Raw genomic sequence first — 19,387 nt, forward strand, 5'->3', positions numbered from 1 at the left:
GACGAATCTGAAACAGCTGCACTCTGAAGAGCTAATCGCAACAACACTGATAGGAGCTGTGTTTCGTCACTAAGAACAGCAGGGTACACAGTTGCACTTCTCTGTTTGTTGTTGGCCCTCATGGACTTGCCGCAGGTCAGGGCGCATGGTGGATGGTGCCCTGTGGAAAGGGCCTCGTGGACTCTTCAGAAGTGCCCTGCCTTCTACTCAGCAGATCCTGGAGTAGGCATTCTCTCCAGCACTTAGGCTGTGAGGGGCCTGAATAAATGTCACTCGTGACTCAACACTATGGCTGCATGGCCCTCAGCAGAATTCTGCTTGCTCTCCCACTTCCTTTACCATGATCATCCCCAGACAGGCCTCAGGACACAGCCTAGCTCTTAAGCCTGGAAAACACTGAACAAACAGTTATGAAATTTAAACGTCCCAGGGAACAGTCCCTGTTTGGTTCTGTTTTTCTACAACAGCCAACTCTGAGGGAGCCCCATCTCATCCTGTGATTGTCGTGAGGGTTAATTTTCATGCTGTGACTCTCTGTTCTTCCCTAAGTACATCAGGGGACTTGCAATACAAGGGTGGGGGGAATAGAAATCAGTATTGAAGGATTTTGAATCTAAGTGTCTGCATCTCTCTGTTCCTCCTTTCAGAATGCTAGAAGATGACCTTAAACTAAGTAGTGATGACGAAGAAAGTGAACAGGTAAGGTTTTATTGTGTGTTGCTGTCTTGTCCATGAGGCACAGATGAGGGTAAACTGAGACCCTAAACCAAGCTGTGCTGTGATACCGGGCATTGTGCTGCCATTCCTGAGTTTCTGTTGGGCCAGTCTATTGAAACGTCCTGAGCTCCGTTCCCATTAAAAGCTTTCATTTTGTGATTTCTCCTTTAATGGCATAGAGACCAACAATAGTGTTTCTAACAAAACTGATAGAATCAGGCTTCCCTAGGAAATGCAGATCCCCCCTCCCCTTTTTTTACATCTTTTGCAAAGATAACCGGCCTTCTTGAGATCAAACATGTGACCTTACACTCATCAGCATGCAGTGGGGAGGCTGTACCATTAAATATTGAGGAGCCTTATACAGATATTATTAACAGCGAGAAGGAGCGAGCACAGAGGTGAGCGAAGATGATGAATAAAAAATAATCACGCGCGGTCTCGGCTGTTTGTCTTAAATGATAAATGTGCTTGAAATAGTCTCCCTTGCTGTTGATTTACCAGCTTGAGACATCAGTCAGGGGGGCTATAAATAGTCTCCTGATCAGTCAGTTAAGGTGAAAAAATATCCACTTAGCATTCATCACATTCACTTCTGCATCTCAGGAAACATTTCTATCTTAAAGCAGGTTTCAAAACACTGAAGACAGATTTTCCTGCATTCCTTTCATTTGCCCCCGTCACCTACATTGCCTTTTGTTGAATTTGGACGAACAGGGTAGGTTAGAGAGACAGTTTGGAGGGTTCTCTTTTTTCCTGTTATCTTTATGTGGCTGGGCTGAATGCATGTGCCACTGAATTGATTTTGAAATCATGAACTTGATTCGAAGGTGTCATGAAATGTTGTGTATGTGTGATTTGCTGTCTAGGCATGCAAATACAAATAGTGTTTCTAGAGAGCAAGCCAAGGGGAGAGAAGATCCAGAGGAACGTTACTAAGACGTGTGCCTGAGCAGAACGTAAGCATTCACATGGGGTCACAGAAGGCTTCTCCTATCTCTGAGACAAGCTAAGGCACCGGGTACAAGAAGACTCCATGAATCTAGGAACCCGCTTGGCAAACAGAGAACATCCCTAGAGAGGAAGAGGAGCTGAGCATAAAGGACTCCTAGACTTCGAGAATTTTGGCTAGATGTCTATGCCAGGCAGTCAGATCCCCAGAGCTCAGCAGTCATCGAAGAAATGTAAAACAGACGCACTTCTAATTTCGTTTTCTCATCTATGTGACTAAAAGAAATGATTTCACCTCTATTTTATACCACTGAGAGGCTCAGCTAGGTACAAATGGGTTTAAGCATGCAATTTGTGGATAGTTTATATTAGAGAAAGGATTCACAGGCTAAACAGTTCCTAGAACTGTTTGCAGGAAATACTTCCAGTGAAAATGCACTTTAAGAAACTCATTATTAATGTTGTACTATTCACATTCTCTAAAGTCAACCGAATCGTTCATTTTATTGTCTACTTCCCAGTCTACAGTCCTTGGTAACACTGTACTGTACTGGTCAGACCCTTTAGTCTTGTGTTTCAACCTTTGTCTATGTTTTTGTAAAAGGAACACTCAGAATGAATGATTTTTACACAGTAATCAACAAGACTCCAAACAATGTTTTTGCATATGATAATTTAAGTTAAATTATCGACATTAATTATATTAAGCTGTTCTATTTGGATCTAAAGTATGCTCTTATGTAATCACAAAATCATAACTCCCCCACTGTTTTTACTGATTAAGTTTATTTAATAATTCCATATGTGTATGTAGTGTATTATACTTATTCTGCCTTAGAGACTGGTGGGCTCACTTTTTAGTATGCAACTAAAAACAATGACTGTCTCCCCTGCCCCCCAGATTTCATCAGTTGCCAGTAGTTCAGCAGGGAAAAGATGGGTGTCCCATGAGTCCTTTCTGACCCATGATTGGCTGTTGGCAGGCCCATTCTTGGGCCTTCTCAGTTTAGGCTGCTGTAGCTGCTGTGAGATCAGGTTTTTAGTGATGGCTATAGCATGACATGAAGACAGCATTTCACATCCTGTAGCACGACTAATAAAAACCCAGAGACAAATATTGGGATTCAAGCTGAAGGATCAGAAGCAAAGCAGCCAATCACTAGAGGGCTCTTACCTCTACAAAATCTTCAGACTCTAAAGAGCATAAGTTCCTGTCTCATCCTGCCTTATATTCCTCTCTGCTGGGATTAAAGGCGTACTCCACCACTGCCTGGCCTCTGTGGCTAACTAGTGTGGCTGCTGGGATTTAAGGTGTGTGCCACCACTGCCTGGCCTGTTTGACTAACTAGTGTGGCTAGCTTTGCACTCTGATCTTTAGACAAGGTTTGTTAGAACATAAATAAAATATGACTATAACATCCTTCTCCCTCACTCAAATCTGCCTTTCTTCTCTAACTCCTGTAAATGTAACTTGCAAAATTAAATATTAGTCTGCCTGCCTCTTTCTATCCTAACTAATTTAAACCAGCATTGTGTGAACTGTCATCTTGATGTTCTGCAACCTCTGTAATAGCTGGTACTCAGTGATCTTTTTACAATGTATATCAGATCAAATCATTTATTTTTTAAAACTATTATTTTTAATTTATATGTGTATCTTGCTGTCTGTATGGTTACCAGATGCATGCAGTAACCATGGAGACCAGAGAAAGCATCAGATCCCCTAGAACTGGAATTAACAGGCATTAGTGTGCAGCCTAGTGTGTGTGCTGGGAACCAAGCATGGGTCCCACACAAGAGCAGCAAGTGCTCTTAATTCAGCAAGCTCTGATCTAAAATAGAGATTTTTATTCCTCCTGGAGAGAAATGAAATGCTCATACCATGGCCTCTACCAGCCTGCACAGTCCAGTCTTGTCCACACCTCCCCCTTCTCATTGAGCTTATTCCAGCACTCAGTCTCATGGGCCTCTTTCAGGTCTTCCAACAAGCCATGCTCATCTTCCTCAGGGCTTCCACAGGCCTCTGCTCTGTGTTTTGCCTAGTTGATACCTGTGCTCCTGAAGGTACAGTACATAAAGTTACTTTCTCAGAGAGACCATGGCATGTCCTTTTCTCAGTAATATTAATTACCCTTTCTCGGGGACCTCATTCTAATTTTGGTTACAGTGCAGGTGTTTACTTTAGACAGTAGCTATTCCTATCAACAAAACTGAAAAATCGCCGAGAACAGAGTCTGTCTGGCTCAGTAGAGGTTCTCTCTGTTGAATGGATGCATAAATAAACATAGAGCACTGGCTTAAACTGGGATTTAAGGGCCTACGGACTAACATCCAAAAGCAAAGATGACCTTTGTTCTGCCTTTATTTCTCTTACTAAACACGGATATTTTTTCTAATCCCAAACATTAAATAAACATGTTGAGTGACAGGAGAAAAATATAAGACCTAAGATTATAAGGCAGCTATACATGAATTTACAGACACCATGCCTGCTTGAGGGGGAAAAAAGGCGTCTATACTATCTGCATGGAAGTTCTATACACATTTCCTACACACATTCATTTTATGCTGGACATTTATGTCAAGCAATATTAAGGTTACAAGGTTTTCTCAGCCATTTCCAGCTGACACCCCCAAAGCCAAGAGAATGGGATCTCCTCACTGTATCTCTCAGAGATAACAGAATTTTGTGTCCTCAACTATGGCAAGGTTTACTTTATAAGGTGGCTGTGACACCCTTGAAATGAAAGCATTCTGTCATAAAGACTCTTAGAATCCTTCACTTGATGAGGTCTGAGCAGATCTGAGAACAGATTCCTGGTTTGGATGTGTATGTAGTAGATTCCACCAGTTAACTGTCGCCTGGAAAACTGTGAAGGAATCAGAAGACTTCCGATGAGTGGTTCTGTGCCTTAAAGGAATTCCATGGTGGACTTGGAAGAAAGAGGAATCCTAGTGCGTGTCTCACCCTCTGGTCAAAATGATAATCTCTGCTTCTTGAGTCTGGGGAAAGCTTAGGAAGTGAGACAGAGCAAATCTCTAGACAGGATTATTGCAGCTGAGGCATGAGGAAAGGGACACATGACTGAGACTTTTGGCAAGCAGTAACTGAGAGAGCGTCAGCTGCTCGCAGGGTTTCCGAGATGACAAATCCGGAGCTCAGGGAGAGCAAGGGAACAGCCATCCACTCTGAATGGCGACGTCTGTGCCTGCAGCTCCAAGTAACCACATTATCCACAGAGATTGGGCAGCCTTTTCATTTTAATTATATAAGTGCATTTTTCTCTTCAAATGAGTGTAGTTTATCCACTTAAACTGACTGTTGTAATTTTACAGACGGCGATCATCGGATTTAATCTGTAGAGGGGAATTTTTCTACTGGCCTAATTGATTTCTCAACACAATGAAGGAAAGTTACCTTTTAATCCCCAATCAATATTTGGAGAGCATACAATTAATTTAATAGATATCTATGTCATTAACATAAATCTGCAAGCTAAAGAGGTAATTATTTTCTTATTTATAATGCAGAGAGTAATAATCTTGTCTGTCAGGAAGAATCCAAAGCCTCTGTGCCCCTGGCGTGTCCAGACTGCAGGTGAGGGCCGCTGAGCCCCACAGGGCAGCCATCATGTTTCATTTGGCCTCTTACGGAGTGGCAGAGAAATAGCCCTATCTCAGTTCTCCGCTCAGGCCTGGAGAAGTCACTGATGACTCACGCCAGCTCGGGGTCAGCTATTAAAAGCAGGTTTCTGCTCTTCATCCCCACCCCCTTGTTTCATTTTCATATGGCAACTGCATAACAGAAAACAGAGCTTTGAAAACATTGAAAAGGAAAACTTTAAAGGCATTGACAGTGCGTGTCAGTCAGGGAGCGCATGATGCGGTCACGGAATGAAATGCAGCCTAGAAGGAGAGGTCTCTGCAGCCCAATTCCTCTCAGTGAGTTTTTTTTGTTGTTTTTTTTTTTTTTTTTTAGTTCTCGGCCTCAGCTTGGTTGATGTGGAGGTTCTTGGCCTGTGAAAATTTATTACACACAGAGTCAATCTGCATTCAGGCAGCCAAGTCTGAATAAATAGAGTCATTGTGCTTGTCTGGGATTTGTGGCCAGAGTTCATCCAGTCAGCGTGACATTCACATCCCAGGAGATTCATAAAAGCCAACACCCTGGTATGTGAGCTTGACTCCTGCCAAAACTGTGTAGAATTATATAAACAGGGGTGGAAGCAGTAATCAGGACCAGGTTTGGGGGGCATGGCTCCAAAATCAAGTTTCTCTTCCATGAGAAATGAAGTGTATGAGAGATGTTATTTGTATCCAAACAAGAGCTAGACATATTTTGCATAAATCATTCCAAGAATAGTCTTAAATGCCTACTAAGCTCCACATGTCCATGCAAGCTGCTGGCTTGTTGCTCAAGATGAATTACACATTAGTAATGTTTACTGTGCTAATTTAACCACAAAAACTTTAAGTAAATTTTCATTGCCAGAAAATGCCTTGTTTCTGAAGGACGATGCAAAAGGGTATATGGTATATATTTTAAACCTAACAGGAACACCGGGGGGGGGGGGCGGAAGTAGCTTATATTTGGTTCTGTTTCTAGTCTTGTAATCATGTTCCTGAGTAAACACTCAATTTGATAGTATTGCCGAGATAGTTTCCCTTCTGTATGGAAGTACAATTGAAGACGCCTGCCTGTCAGCTCTTTGTCATACCTGTCTAGGAACGAGTACCCATCTGAACTCAAGGAAGTTGAACTTGAACACAATCAAGGAAGCAAATGTTAGGTGCTCAGCAGGAGGGTGGGTTTGTGTATCAGCCCTACCGTGCAGTTAGGTAACTCATTTTATAAGCAAAACCTTTCTGTCATCCAAAGTAAATGAAAATTTCTCTATCAAATAATGGAAGCCCCTGAAAGCCACACTTCAAGTCAGCTGTAATTTCCAAAATTGAAATAGTTAACTTAAATTTCACTGTCCACAAATGTGCAAAGCCTCGTACGCTGTTCCCTAAAATGATTTAGAGAGCTTCTCTTTGGGGCTCAGTGAGATTTATATAAGCCCAGGGTGAAGAATGTGCCTTGACTTCAACCTCAACACCATGAATGGAAATCTGAAAAATGTAAAAAAATTATATAAAAATTAAAAGATGATCCACTGAATGTAGGCAAACAAATGATTAACACAAAGACAGAAAACCATGGAGTTTGCTAAAACTGTAGAATTCACACAAGGAGCTATATTTTTTTAACTAAGGCAATATTTTGTTATTAACAGATGTCAGTACCACCACCCAGACCCTTCATTCTAGAAGCTCAGGGAAACCAGCCTCTGTAGCTCATGGGCCATTCTTCAGCCTAGCGATCAGTGGCACTGTTAGCTGGCAATGAAAGTGGGATTCTCCCTCCAGAACAGGTTCCTTAAACTGGGAGGAATGACCCTTTGTGCTGTGACTTCCATGATGCCGAGTTTGGGGGATTTGTGTTTGTTTTCTTCCTTAGCTTGTGGGGGAATGCCAGCGTCTAAATTGTCTGCTGTCTTCGTGTACTGCCGCATCTCTCCAGGTGTGGGAGAGGTCCTGCAGCAAAGGAATTATCTGCAGTCAGGTATTCGAGTGTTTGGTCCAGATAGCATTTAGAAATTTTTGTTTTCATTTTTGTTGTCCTAATTTTCCTTCATGTGTGGGGCTGGTTATCTCCGAAGCACAGCTCTTCTCAGGAGACTCTTAGCCTGGAGAAGCACAGAGACAAGCCATTTTTGTCATCCAAGGGCTCTTGGCACGTCCCGGTTCTATCAACCCATTGGTTGTGTTGAATGGAATAAAATCATCTCTAAGAAACAGATCAGACAGTTGTTAAAAGTGGGTCCACAGCACACCATAGGTAAGCTAGGCTCCCAGACAGAGCCCCCGAATCATTAGAAATGTGTTTTGGGGTGGCAAAGGAGGAGACCACCATTCTCTTAAAAATACTTTACTTTTAATCAGTAGGGTGTGCTTGGAAGAATGAACACACCCTGAAAGAGAAAAGTGTACTTGATTTTTATTCTAAAACAGTTAGTAGCTGTGTCTTTTCCCCATTGGCTGGGGTTAGACCTCACATTCTTATTTAATTAGAACTGGTCAGTAAGACATGAAGGAGGCTGTGGAAAGGTTACAGGGAGAAAAGGTTACTGTTCCAGGCCACCAAGATCAATAATAGAGCATTGGGTCTTTGTGCAAACAATGTCTTACTGGGTGGGAATGATTGAAACATTTGCATAAAAGTCTTACCAAGTGAGGAAGACAAAAAGATTTTAATTCCTTATCCTAAAACTAAATTTTATAGTATTTGATAGGAAAGGCTCATATTTGGTACTACTCACAATCATTACCACACCTGAAGCGTGGAAGGTACAGGTTAGCCAGGATTTCTCTCTGCGGAAGGTGGATCAGCCTTGTCTCTGGGTTTGTCATCTCCTTAAGGTGTTGTTCTTAAAAGTCCAAGGCAGTGCTAGAAAGAGTGTGTGCACTTCCATAAGTGGCTGTAGAGTTATGTTCATATGGGAAGTGAAAATTCAAACACCAGTAATGTACTTGGAAGCGTTTCCTCTTTCTCCTGCATGATTGGTGTGGAAGGTACAACTGGCATAATCTTGATCATTACAAACCTACTTTTACTCTCAAATATTGGGTATATTTTAGTAGAAGAGTTTGAATATAACGTAAATTCAGGCTTAGATATGGGTTTTTTTTTTCAGTCATAGATGGCAGTTATAACAAAGCTACCAAGGTATTTATTTCACTTTCCTGTGTGGTCTTCATATAGAGAGAAAGTACCGTGTAGACTGCGCTTGCATTCACAGTTAATGAATACCCACAAAGTCCAGTGGGACGTTAAGGGAATTCCACCAAAGCATCACACTAAGGTAGCATATGTGACATTTGTAAAAGCTCCAAAGGCATTTGGAAGCTCACAGAGTGAGAAATGACTCATCCTAGTATCCAACTGCTAGAGCAAAGAGAACCCCAGTGAAGTTGTAGTAGAACCGGAGCCCAGGAGGAAGACTGAGGGAAGGATGGAGGGATGATGATTTAATGGGACTAGAGTACATTCGGACAAGTGGAATAATTTCAAATGTTCTAGAACAGAATAAAGGTAACTATGGTTGACAACGATTGTTCACATATTTCAAAATAGCTGGTAGAGAAGATTTTGAATATTCCTGACACAAAGAAAGTATAAATGCTTGAGATCATAAAGATGCTGTTATCCGGATGTGATCATTGAACATCATAAACACATATCATATATCATAAACACATATCACAGTGGACTTCATTAATATAATATATTTCATATCGATTAAAATTTGGAGTATATTTTTAAATGACCATTATCAATGATTCATCGCCATTTGGGTCTTGTGCAAATTGTGGCTGCATTCAGGTTGCCAATGATTCAGACCTGTGTTCTAGTGTCACCATCCACATTCCAAATTTAATCTCCCATTGTCGAGAACTAGAACTGTAAAGGCAGAGCGTCCTGTAGACTCTCTCCCAGAAGCTCAGCTGGCTTCGTAAACATGCGGGCAGCCATGCACTGACATGTATGTGCTGCCTTCCTCTGAGAAGGCACTGTTGTCTTCCCAGAGCTTTCTCAGAATCCAGACGTTGGTGCTACCCTCACACAAGAGCCCCCTCTCGATTCAGAGGGTCAGTAGGTTTAGCTCTCTGTTATCCAGCAGCATGTATCAATTAGGTTTATCCTAGTTACTCTCCGGTGGCCTTTGGTCCTACCCACGCCTAACACAGCCAGGATTGTCCTTCTTTAGGCAGTCCCGTCGTGATCTAGAGTTGTTGGCGAGGTTGTGGTGAGATCAAATTCTCTCTTAAATGAACAGCAAACTCTAAGTCTATAAAGGAAATGGCCTGCAGAACCCAACAGAGCCATAGGTAAATCAGAATATGTCTCCTCCAGGGAGTAGAACATCCTGGAAATGCTTAACAAAAGTACATATGCCTTCCCTAACCCCTCAGAAGCCTTAGTCATGCCCAGAAGTTCACACCCTCACGTGTGAGGAAGAATGCACTAAGTTCTCTGTCTTGTATCATCTTAAAGGTAGTATAGAAAGCCAAAATTAAAATACCATCTTGCGCAAGTGGCAAGCTCCCCAGAGATGAGTAGTACTTCATCCTGTTACAGACCCAGAATCCCAGGAGTAGGGCACCAAGTGGCGAGCCAAAGAAACAATTACAAAAAAAAAAAAACTCTCAGAGTTAGGTGGAGTCTAAATCGGGAGAAGCACCGGGAAAGAACCAGAAAACCTTACACATGTTGGCTTGCCTGTAATTTCAAGGGCCACAGTTGTTTGTCCTCTGCTGCCCTGATTCAGCCGTTGGCTTTCTTTACTGATGAGTTCTGTCACCTCTGAAATTCTGCCTTGTCCATGTATGACTCCTCAATGTGGGTTTCATAAAAAGCAAGCAGTGTTCACACAGACCAGTCTTTATTAGAACAACCAGACAACCCAGGGTACCCGGCCAAGGCAGTTTTCTCCTCCTTCCCCCGACTGCCATCTGGTTAGCATCCCCTGTCATTCTCAGAGTGTTCTTACACAGAGGTTAAGTTATTGTCCTCCCTGGCTCTGCCTAACCGTGGTACAGAACAGGATGAGGAGCAAGCCTGCTGAGCAGAAGGCTTCTCAGACTGCGTCTCTAGAAACGAACAGTACTGAAGCTTACGGAGGAGACCGCCAAGAGGAGTAACACTAGCAAAGTGAGGATCCAGAACAGTGTACGAGAAAGGGGCGGGTACGTGTGCATGCGTATTCATGTGTCTGTGAGTGGGAATGTGTGTGAGGACGCCGGAGATCTACCTCAGGTTTCGTTCACCTTTATTTCTACTTATTTCATTTTTTTTTAACAGTTTCTCATTTTATCTGAAACTTGTAAATTAGGACAGGCTGGTTGAATAGTAAGCCCCAGGATACGTGCCCCCCCCAAAACCACCAGCTGGGATTATCAGTGCCTGCCACTGTATCTCCTCCTCAGGCTCTGGGGTGCAAACATAAGTCCTTACACTGACGGAGCTGCCACTCCCGCCCTATTATTGGTGTCTCTGTTTGCTTGGTGTTTAACAACTTTAGTCTACTACTTCCTGCTATCGCCCACCATCTGTGTAAACATGCAACATGGACTGAACTTAACAGCACAAGACCTCGTCTACATTTACCCATACTCCTACACCCCATCCCACATCTCCACCAGTGGTCTCTGTTCACGTCAAGTGCGCAGGCGTGAAATCTGGTGCCAGTGCCATCTCTGACCTGCCTGGCCATATCCTACCAGAGACAGTCCCCTCTATTAGAACTGCAGAGTATAGCCATGTTCTCCCCATCTTCATTGCTGTCAGATAGTTCCCTTTTCTGATCATTTTAGCTTCGTAATAACTTCACATCTAGTCCTTTCTTATCTAAACTAAATTGCCACACAAAACAGAATCCAGTGTGACATCGGAAAATATACGCTGTATCAACCGTGCCTCTGCTGTATTTTATTATAGGTCCACAGGAAGTTACACAGGATATACGAGCATGCTTTATCCAGCTTCTGTCCATGTAAACCCTTTAATGATCTCCTGTTGTCTTATACAACCACAAGCCTACACTTGACCTCTGTTGCCCCTGAAATTGGCTTCTTGCTCCGCCATGGTCCTGCTGCCCTGCTGAGCTGTACCACAGTGACCTTGTACAGTTTCCCCCCTGAGCCAGGATCTAAGCCTGATGCATCTTTTACTCTCACGCTGTTTTCTCTGTATCTAGCCCTTCCTTCTCACCTCCCCATGTTCTGATCTAATGGCTCTCCTTTTCCCTCCCCCATGTCTCTGGACTCATCCTCTCTTTTTTCCTCCAGGTCTTGTTATGTGTTATGTGTTGTGTGCCTGTGGACCTTTCATGTGCGGCCCCACCTCCAGACTCAAAGAGATACCATAAAGACCTTAATCTATTTTTCCCATCACCTGTGCCACGTCCAGTGCCTACACATCATTAAATTAATTATGAATCCAGGCATAAATTCTATTAACATCACAAAACTGGATGGCTCTGAGCCACCTCTGAATGTCAGCCTCTTCCTTCCTTTTATTTTATCCCCAACCCAACCCCAGTGTCTATGGACTTGCCCTGTGCTAGACCCAGTTACAAAGGGGCATTTGATTTCTTCTTTGATTTCCTTTCGATAACAGATTGTGACTTGTAATTCCTTTAGCATACCCTGGAACCAGAATATCTGCTGATTATGTTTCCGAGCGCCAGCCTTGTTAAGATAAAGACAGAGGGGATGTCATCTCCTGAGGGGAGCTTGGAGAGTGACTATTTCTGGCAGAAAACTTGTTTTGTCTTAGAGACTTGAGCTTCAGAGTCATTCATGAATGACTAATGCACTCAGGAAAGATCAGTGGAGCATTCTCTGAACCCTCTCTAGCTACTCCGCGGAGACTGAATCAGAGAAAAGCTAGAGGAAAAGCTGATGAGAGATTAAGGAAGGAGAGTGTGGTCACGGCGATGTGACTCTTGAAGGAGTGGAACTGGGCCGTCCATCTAGTTTATGACCAGTTTCTCAGGCTGAGTCACCTGAGTAATTTTTTTTCTTGGCTATATATTTTTATATATGTTTATTTCTTCTACTATTTTCCAACTATAAATTAAGGCAGGGTGCAAAACCGGAAGGATTTGGTTTTGTTTAGGAGAGTAGGCTCAAAAATTTCTCAGTAATCACTCCTTGCTTAGGTAAAGTCATATACCTGTTTTCTAAGAGTGATTTTAAATGTTTAATGCATTCTCGTTGCCTTTCTTAATGGATGGTGATTGTCCTCTGTAGAGTAGTTCATAATGAAAAATACAATGAGAAGTACAGTCAAATATCAAGCATTTTAAAAATAAGTAAATAGTACTTTGAGCAGTTGTGCTGAGTCCCACAGTGTTGACTGTACGGTGACATTCAGCTCACTGACAGACTGGAAGAATGATAAAAGACATTAATGGATGGTAAGTGCCCAGTCTGTAAGCGGGCATCCTGTGGGTTTGCTAAAAGAAAACCACCCTTGTCCTAGACTTCCCACACACCTTAGGATAGAACCCGCCAACATAATCCTGCAAGGTCATTAGCAGGGGCCACTCTATGGGATGCACCTCAGGTGTGCACAGCCATTTCTTGGTTCTGTTTGTCTCCCTTTGCTCTCTAAATCCTTTTCCAACCAGCTACTCGTCAACATTTGCTGCACCCTGTCCTAGAAGTCAGCAGGAAGAATCTTTGGATGCAGGCAAGGAAGAAAAGAGTCAATTAGCTTTAAGTTAAGACTGGATCTTTAGTCCCATCCCTCATGGTTGATAGGGTACACACATGTATGCAGATGCTCCTACATGTCAGAGGTCACTCACTGTCAGGTGTCTTCTTCAGTCACTATCCATGTTTTTTGTTGTTGTTCCTTAATGTTGGAATTTACTGGGTAACCAGAAATTTACAAAGTACAGCAGTCTCGTTGGCCGCAATTTGCTCCTAATTTTGCTTGATAGGTACCCATTGGCAATCTCAAGTTCCTCCATTCCAGTCTCAGTGACTAACATCAACTCTCAGACCACACATTATCCCTCACACTAATGTAAAAATACACCATCACAAAGTGGCTCAGAAAAGGCTTAAAGAGGCTGCAGAGTTGAGAGAAGCTGTCCTCAAGTCAGAACCAAGGGTGAGTCTGTAGGGAGCCCAGGATAAGCCTCATTAACCACAGGCATGTGTCAAATGCAGGTCTTGATGGCAGCCCATCAGCTTGAGGGTCAGTTTGAAGTGGGCTGGGTGACGGCAGCAGGAAGATTGCGTTTGAGACCAGCTTGGTTACAGGACAGCAGTGGCTGGTCAGCCTACTCACTCCATTTCAGTCTTGGAGGGCTTCTTTCTTTTCTTTTGCAGGGTCTCTCACTGACCCTGGAGCTCGTTGGTTGGGCTAAACTAGTGATTGAGATGCGCATGTGTGCGTGTTTTCACAAGGATGCTAGGGATCCAAACGCTAATGCTTTTGCTTGTACAGCAGGCACTCTACCAAACAAGCCAGCTCCCCAGGTCACTAAAAGCTCTTTAGAAAACAAACAAACAAAACTGTTGTCACAACATCATGACGGTGCCTAAAAATAACAATGATCTCATAATACTGTGTTCTTGCCCAGACAGCCATCCCCTTTCCAAATATGGAGACCTTTAGTAAATGTAAAAGAACACAACAAAACAAAATACAAAACCAGTCAAAAAATGAAAAAAAAGCTGAGCATGCCCACAATATGCTTACAACATCGGCAGAAAAGAGTGGATCCAGGGAACTTGATGACCAACCAGCCTTTTTGAACTGGAGAAAATGGAGAGCTTCGGGTTCCCTGAGAGACAGTGAGTCAGGGGAACAAGACAAAGAGCATTAGAGGAAAATACCAGTGTCCTCCTCCGGACTCTGCCCACACATCCGTAGGTGTGCTCACATATGCACATCAGTGGACACACAACACAGAGGCACACATGCCAACACAGATTTACACCTCCGCTGGTAAAAAGTTATTTTCTTTTCTTACAGGAAATGAGGATAAAGCAATGGAAAACTAATTTCAGGGGGTAGGAAAAAAAAATCACTTCAGGTCTTCGCCGTGTTTCCCGAGACTGCCCCCACATAGCCAGGGAAGAGTACTTAGCACCTCCCCCACTTCCGCCTCTTATGGGCAAGTGTGCCTTGGTGCAGGATAACCCAGAACCTTCCTTTCGTGACACAGCAGGGCTTTCTACTACTGTGTTGCTAACAGTTACTTGACAAAAATGTGTGTGGGACACAGGCTTTTTCTGAGATTGTTGATTGAGCGCATAATTTAAAAGTCAGAATATTAAATAAACATCTCCGTCCTTTCTTCCAGCAGGCAGCCCAGAGAACAGCTCTCCGCGCTCTATCTGACAGGTACATTTTGTCATTTTTATGAACTATAAATTGCTTTATGAAACATTGAGCCCTATTTATTGTGGCATATAATTCATAATCGGATTTTGTCCCTAAAGAATCTGTGGACTGGGATGTTAAACATTCTGCGTGCCTGGATTTGCCATGCGTGCATGGGGTTTATTACTGCAGAAATCGTCTTGTTGTATTTCACATAAAGTACGAAGAATCCCTTGTTGTGCCGTGAAACAAGAGACCAGAAACTTAGGGGGAAAGGCCTGAGTGGTGCAGTAAATTCTGAACTTTGGAGTTGGTTGAGAGCCAAGCTCATTTTTCAGCAGTAAGTACTTCATTTATTTTGAGGTGTTTTCTTCACTCTTTCCATATCTTTTCACCCAGAGGACTCTGCCTTTTGATAAGATTTCCTCTTGAGTTGTATGCCTACAAGCCAGCCACTCGTGGTCTCCCACCTGGCTTCTTGGTCTCGACTTGTTTCTCCTGCCTTGGGTTACTCAACTGGAATTTGCACCCTGCTTTTTCTGAAAGGAGAGTGCCAAATGGAGAAATACAGATTCGCTGTCTAGAACAGACGAAGGTGTGTGTGGGTGTGTGGTGATGCGTCTCAGTTGACTGACACACACCTCAGTAGTATTGGCCAGGCAGACTTTGCCCCACCCTTCCTTCTGACTTCTTTCTCTCAGAATGTGTGGTTACTGGCTAAACCAGATCAGCCCGGCACTCCTCCCAGGTGCAGCTCCTCGCTTAGGTGAATTATCTGGAGCACATGAGTGAAAAGCATTTCCTCTGAGGAGGCCCGAACCTAAGTTTGTTTCTTTTGGCTAAAGAACCTTTACCCAGTGACAGCCACCTAAGTGTGCCTGCTCTAAGAGCAGCTGCCGCGCGATACAGAGCTGCTGTTGGGAAGCCCACAAACGCATGACTTCTGGGCCTTTTGATCAGAGAGATCAAACTCAGAGAGAAAAACCCAGGATCCAAACTCACTGTGTGGCATAATCAGACTCTCCCTACACATATTTCTCTCTTCGTTTTTATCTTCTCTTTGGAAATGAGAATCTTTGACTCAAATGCTTTGAACAGCAAGGGAAGCTTAGATTCATACAATGACCTTTACTAATACACGTAATATTTCCTTTTGGGAGGTACCATGAAAAGCTTGTGATATTATATCATATCAGTGTTTCTAGAACACTGTTGATATACTACAAACCACTGATTTACCCCCTTTGGATGGATGAAGTTTCTAATATAAAAATATATACTTGATAAAACTATGTATATATACAATGAGAAGCATCATGACAACCTTTGTTAGAATGAACCAAACCGTCTTTTAAGAAAATAGGCATTCCCTTTAAAGTCGTACAGGGTGCATCAGAAACTAGTTGAGACATTCAAAGGTTTCTCCTCAAATGCCTTAGCCCTGGGAAGCCAGTGTGGCTAGATCTTAATGAGGAACCCTTTGACCTCTTTCTTATTTTCTCACTAAATCCCCTGTCAAGCTAGTGACCTCCCAGAAGGAGGGGTCCCCATTGTCTCTGTTCCCCTGTTCCCCAGTATAGTAGGGATATTCCCCTATTCAATCCGGAAGCTTTTTACTCAGAATTAGAGTAACTAGCCTCACTTCCAGGTGATGGCTTGGGTTAGCACACTGCTCTGGTGATGCAATTGTGAGAAGCTCCTGTCTCCATATTTCTCGACATTCAGAGCCACTTGAGAGTCTTGTTACAAGCCTGTAGGCCTGTCTAGCCTTTTGATGTTGTGACACAACATTATGACAAAATTTGTGTTCAGAAACCAAATAACTGAGTTACAATTTTAAAACGTTTTAAGTGAGCTTAGAAGTTTATGCTGGGTTGCGTTGCTAGCCATCCTTAAGCACACGCAGCTCATGAGCTTAGGAGTCTGTGCTGGCTGTGTTGGTAGCTGTCCCTAGGCACGCACAGCTCATGGCTGCGGGTTGGTCACCCCTTTAAGGTATGTGTAAGTGTAGATAAGGGTGCCGTGGGCAAACTGAGATCTTGTGGTTGGCTTGTTTAGCTCATCAAGAAGTTTATCCCTTCCTCCTCTGAAACACATTCTGTTTTCTGGGGCTTACATGAGAGCATTTGAAATCATCTGCAGAATGTTCACTGTGTTGCCCTGGCTTGCCTCAATCTTGCTGTGTAGACTAGGCTGGCCTTGAAGTCATAGGGATCCATTTGCCTCTGCCTCCTGAGGTGTGTGCCACCATATGCAGCTTTTATAATTGTGTTCCAGGCCAACCAGCAAGGCCCTGGTTTGTTTGTTTGTTTTTAAGAAAAAAATAAATTATAAAACTCTTCTTCAAAATTGGGACTTAAAAATACCTACTGAATTCTTTGGATTCATTATTTTCTAGTTTTTTGAAAATTAGAGAATAGTAACTGGGCACATGGCAGCTGCCTTTTCCTATCATATTACTTAACGTTTTGAATAAACCAAACCAATATTTTTAGAAAAAAAATCATTGTGCATTGGGTCCACATCATTGTATGAAAAAAAATGAATGAAATTTATGCCTTGGCAATGCTGAAGCATGCATGCATGGGCAGCCTGTACTTGTCCATATTGGGTTTCATGGTCTAAGTTGCTAAGTTGATGAAGACAACTGACCAGGTCTCTTCCTCAAGAGGGCACCAGATCTCATCACAGATGGTTGTGAGCCACCATGTGGTTGCTGAGAATTGAACTCGGGACCTGGAAGAGCAGGCAGTGCTCTTAACCACTGAGCCATCTTTCCAGACTTGCTTGATATCTGTCAGATTTTGAATGGAACGCATCACCTCAGATCATGACCTACTCACAGTAGCTTTTTAGAGCATGGAATAGTCTGTTAATTACTGGTTGCTGTGACAACCTATCTGAAAAAGCACCTTAAGGAAGGAAGAGTTTATTTGAGGTCATAGTTACTTAGCATCATGGGAAGAAAGCCATCATGGCAGGCTCTTGAGACAGCCAGTCAATAGTGTCCCCAGCAGTGATAACATTCACTTTCTCCTTTTTCTTTGCTCTGGGATTGCAGCCTGTGAAAGTGAGCTGCCCTCAGTTGAGGCGGGTCTTCACACCTCTGTTAACCTGCTTTTGGCCTTCCCTCAAGGCATGCCTAGAAACTTGTCTCCTAAGTAATTCTATTTCCTGTCGAGTTGACAGTGCAGATCATCACAGTCTTTCCTACACCGAATTATAGAGACCCTTCTGACGTTCTAAACTATATTTGGTTTTAGCCTATTATCACTTCTTTCTATAAAATTCCATAACAGTTACACAGCATTTCCGTTTTTATCCAAATGACAAAGCCCTTTTCAGACCTAGCCTGTTTTCTAAGTTCTTTGATTCTAGAATTGGGAAGAGACGCCCAGTTGGCTCTAACCATGCTTCCTTGAACTCCTTACTCTTCTTTAGAGACTCCACTCCCAAAACATTGTCTAACCATCTGCCCATGGGTACAGTGATGTTTACCAAGGGTGACATTGTAGTCCTGATGAAAAAGCAAGGTTTTGCTGACCAGGTTGTTGGGAATATCTGGTTTTGCATTGTAAGGTCAGCTGGAAGAAAGCCCTCCAATGCTTTGACACCTGGTCCAACAAGGCCTACTATAGGGAAAGGAAAGGAACGAGTTTCCCATTTCCTTCCTAAGATAGAGCGGGGTTCTCATGCCTCTTGGGTACTAATGATTGTGATAGTATCCAAGGACTTACAAAGGTTCTCCTTTCCAATCTCAAAAGTTACCTGGTTTGTCTTCTAAAGACACATCCTACCCACTAAAGAGGCACAAGTCCAATATTTAATCATATAGACTAAACTTCTTAAAGTGAAGTTTATCTTTTTTAACTGTACATTTTAAATTGTACATATTCATAGGCATGATATGTTGATACATGAGCACTTTGTGTAATATTTTACTTAAATTAAAAACATCTTGGAGCTGGGTAGATATCTAAGTAGTTACGAGAAGACGCAGCTTTGATTTCCAGCACCTCCATCGTGGCTCACAACCCTCTATAACCCCAGATCTAGGGGACCCAAGAGGCATGCACCTGGTACACATATATGCATGCAGGCAAGACATTCATACACATAAAAGTAAAATAAATTTTTAAAAAATTTACAGCATCTGTCTCCTCAGATATCATTTCTTTGTTGAAAATATTCATATGCCTTTACTATAGCTTTTTTAAAATGGTTTTTTTACATTTTGTGTTTGTGCACACATGTCCATGCCAGCATGCTTGTGTGTGGAATCGGCCCTCTCCTTCCACCTTGGTCTCAGAGATCAAACTCGGGTCATCAGACTTAGTGACTTTACCCACGGAGCCATCTCTTTAGCCCTCTTCTAACTCTTCCAAATGCACGCAGTCCGTTATCATTATCTGCAGTCAATCTACTGTGCCCTGGTGTGCTGGAGCTTAATACCCAGGCCAGCTGCTCGAAAGTTTGGGGCGTCTCATAATCAATAATCAGTCTTGGAACATTAAAGATATAATACATCCATTGCCTAACTTTAGAAAAACCACATCAGATATCGACCCTAGCAATGGACTTTGTTTGTAGTTCAGTCCAGAGAGTCACAGCAGAGTACACCAGGCAGTGTGAGAAACTGGACCGCAGCCCAGTTTACCCAGACCTCCCCCCGAGACAACAGCATGTGTTGTAGGAGGATGGACTGGTATGGGTTTTGTTCTTTTCTATACCTGAGTGTAGGTTTTTGTTTTATGTTTTTGAGAAGTATGA

General features: G+C 42.8%; 1 protein-coding gene across 6 annotated transcripts in view; it reads left to right on the plus strand.

Annotated features, from left to right (window-relative positions):
* Positions 1-19,387, plus strand: part of Aff3 (ALF transcription elongation factor 3) — a 498,774-nt gene that overhangs the window by 408,728 nt on the left and 70,659 nt on the right. For 5 of the 6 annotated variants that reach the window (XM_075980378.1, XM_075980381.1, XM_075980382.1 and 2 more), the window contains 2 exons: positions 648-699; positions 14,598-14,638. In XM_075980378.1, coding sequence (XP_075836493.1) covers positions 648-699; positions 14,598-14,638 — 93 coding nt within the window. The remainder of the gene's footprint in view (positions 1-647; positions 700-14,597; positions 14,639-19,387) is intronic. The other variant, XM_075980380.1, reaches the window with a different exon arrangement.

Source organism: Microtus pennsylvanicus, chromosome 7, assembly GCF_037038515.1.
Source record: "Microtus pennsylvanicus isolate mMicPen1 chromosome 7, mMicPen1.hap1, whole genome shotgun sequence".
NCBI classification, from domain to species: Eukaryota; Metazoa; Chordata; class Mammalia; order Rodentia; family Cricetidae; genus Microtus; species Microtus pennsylvanicus.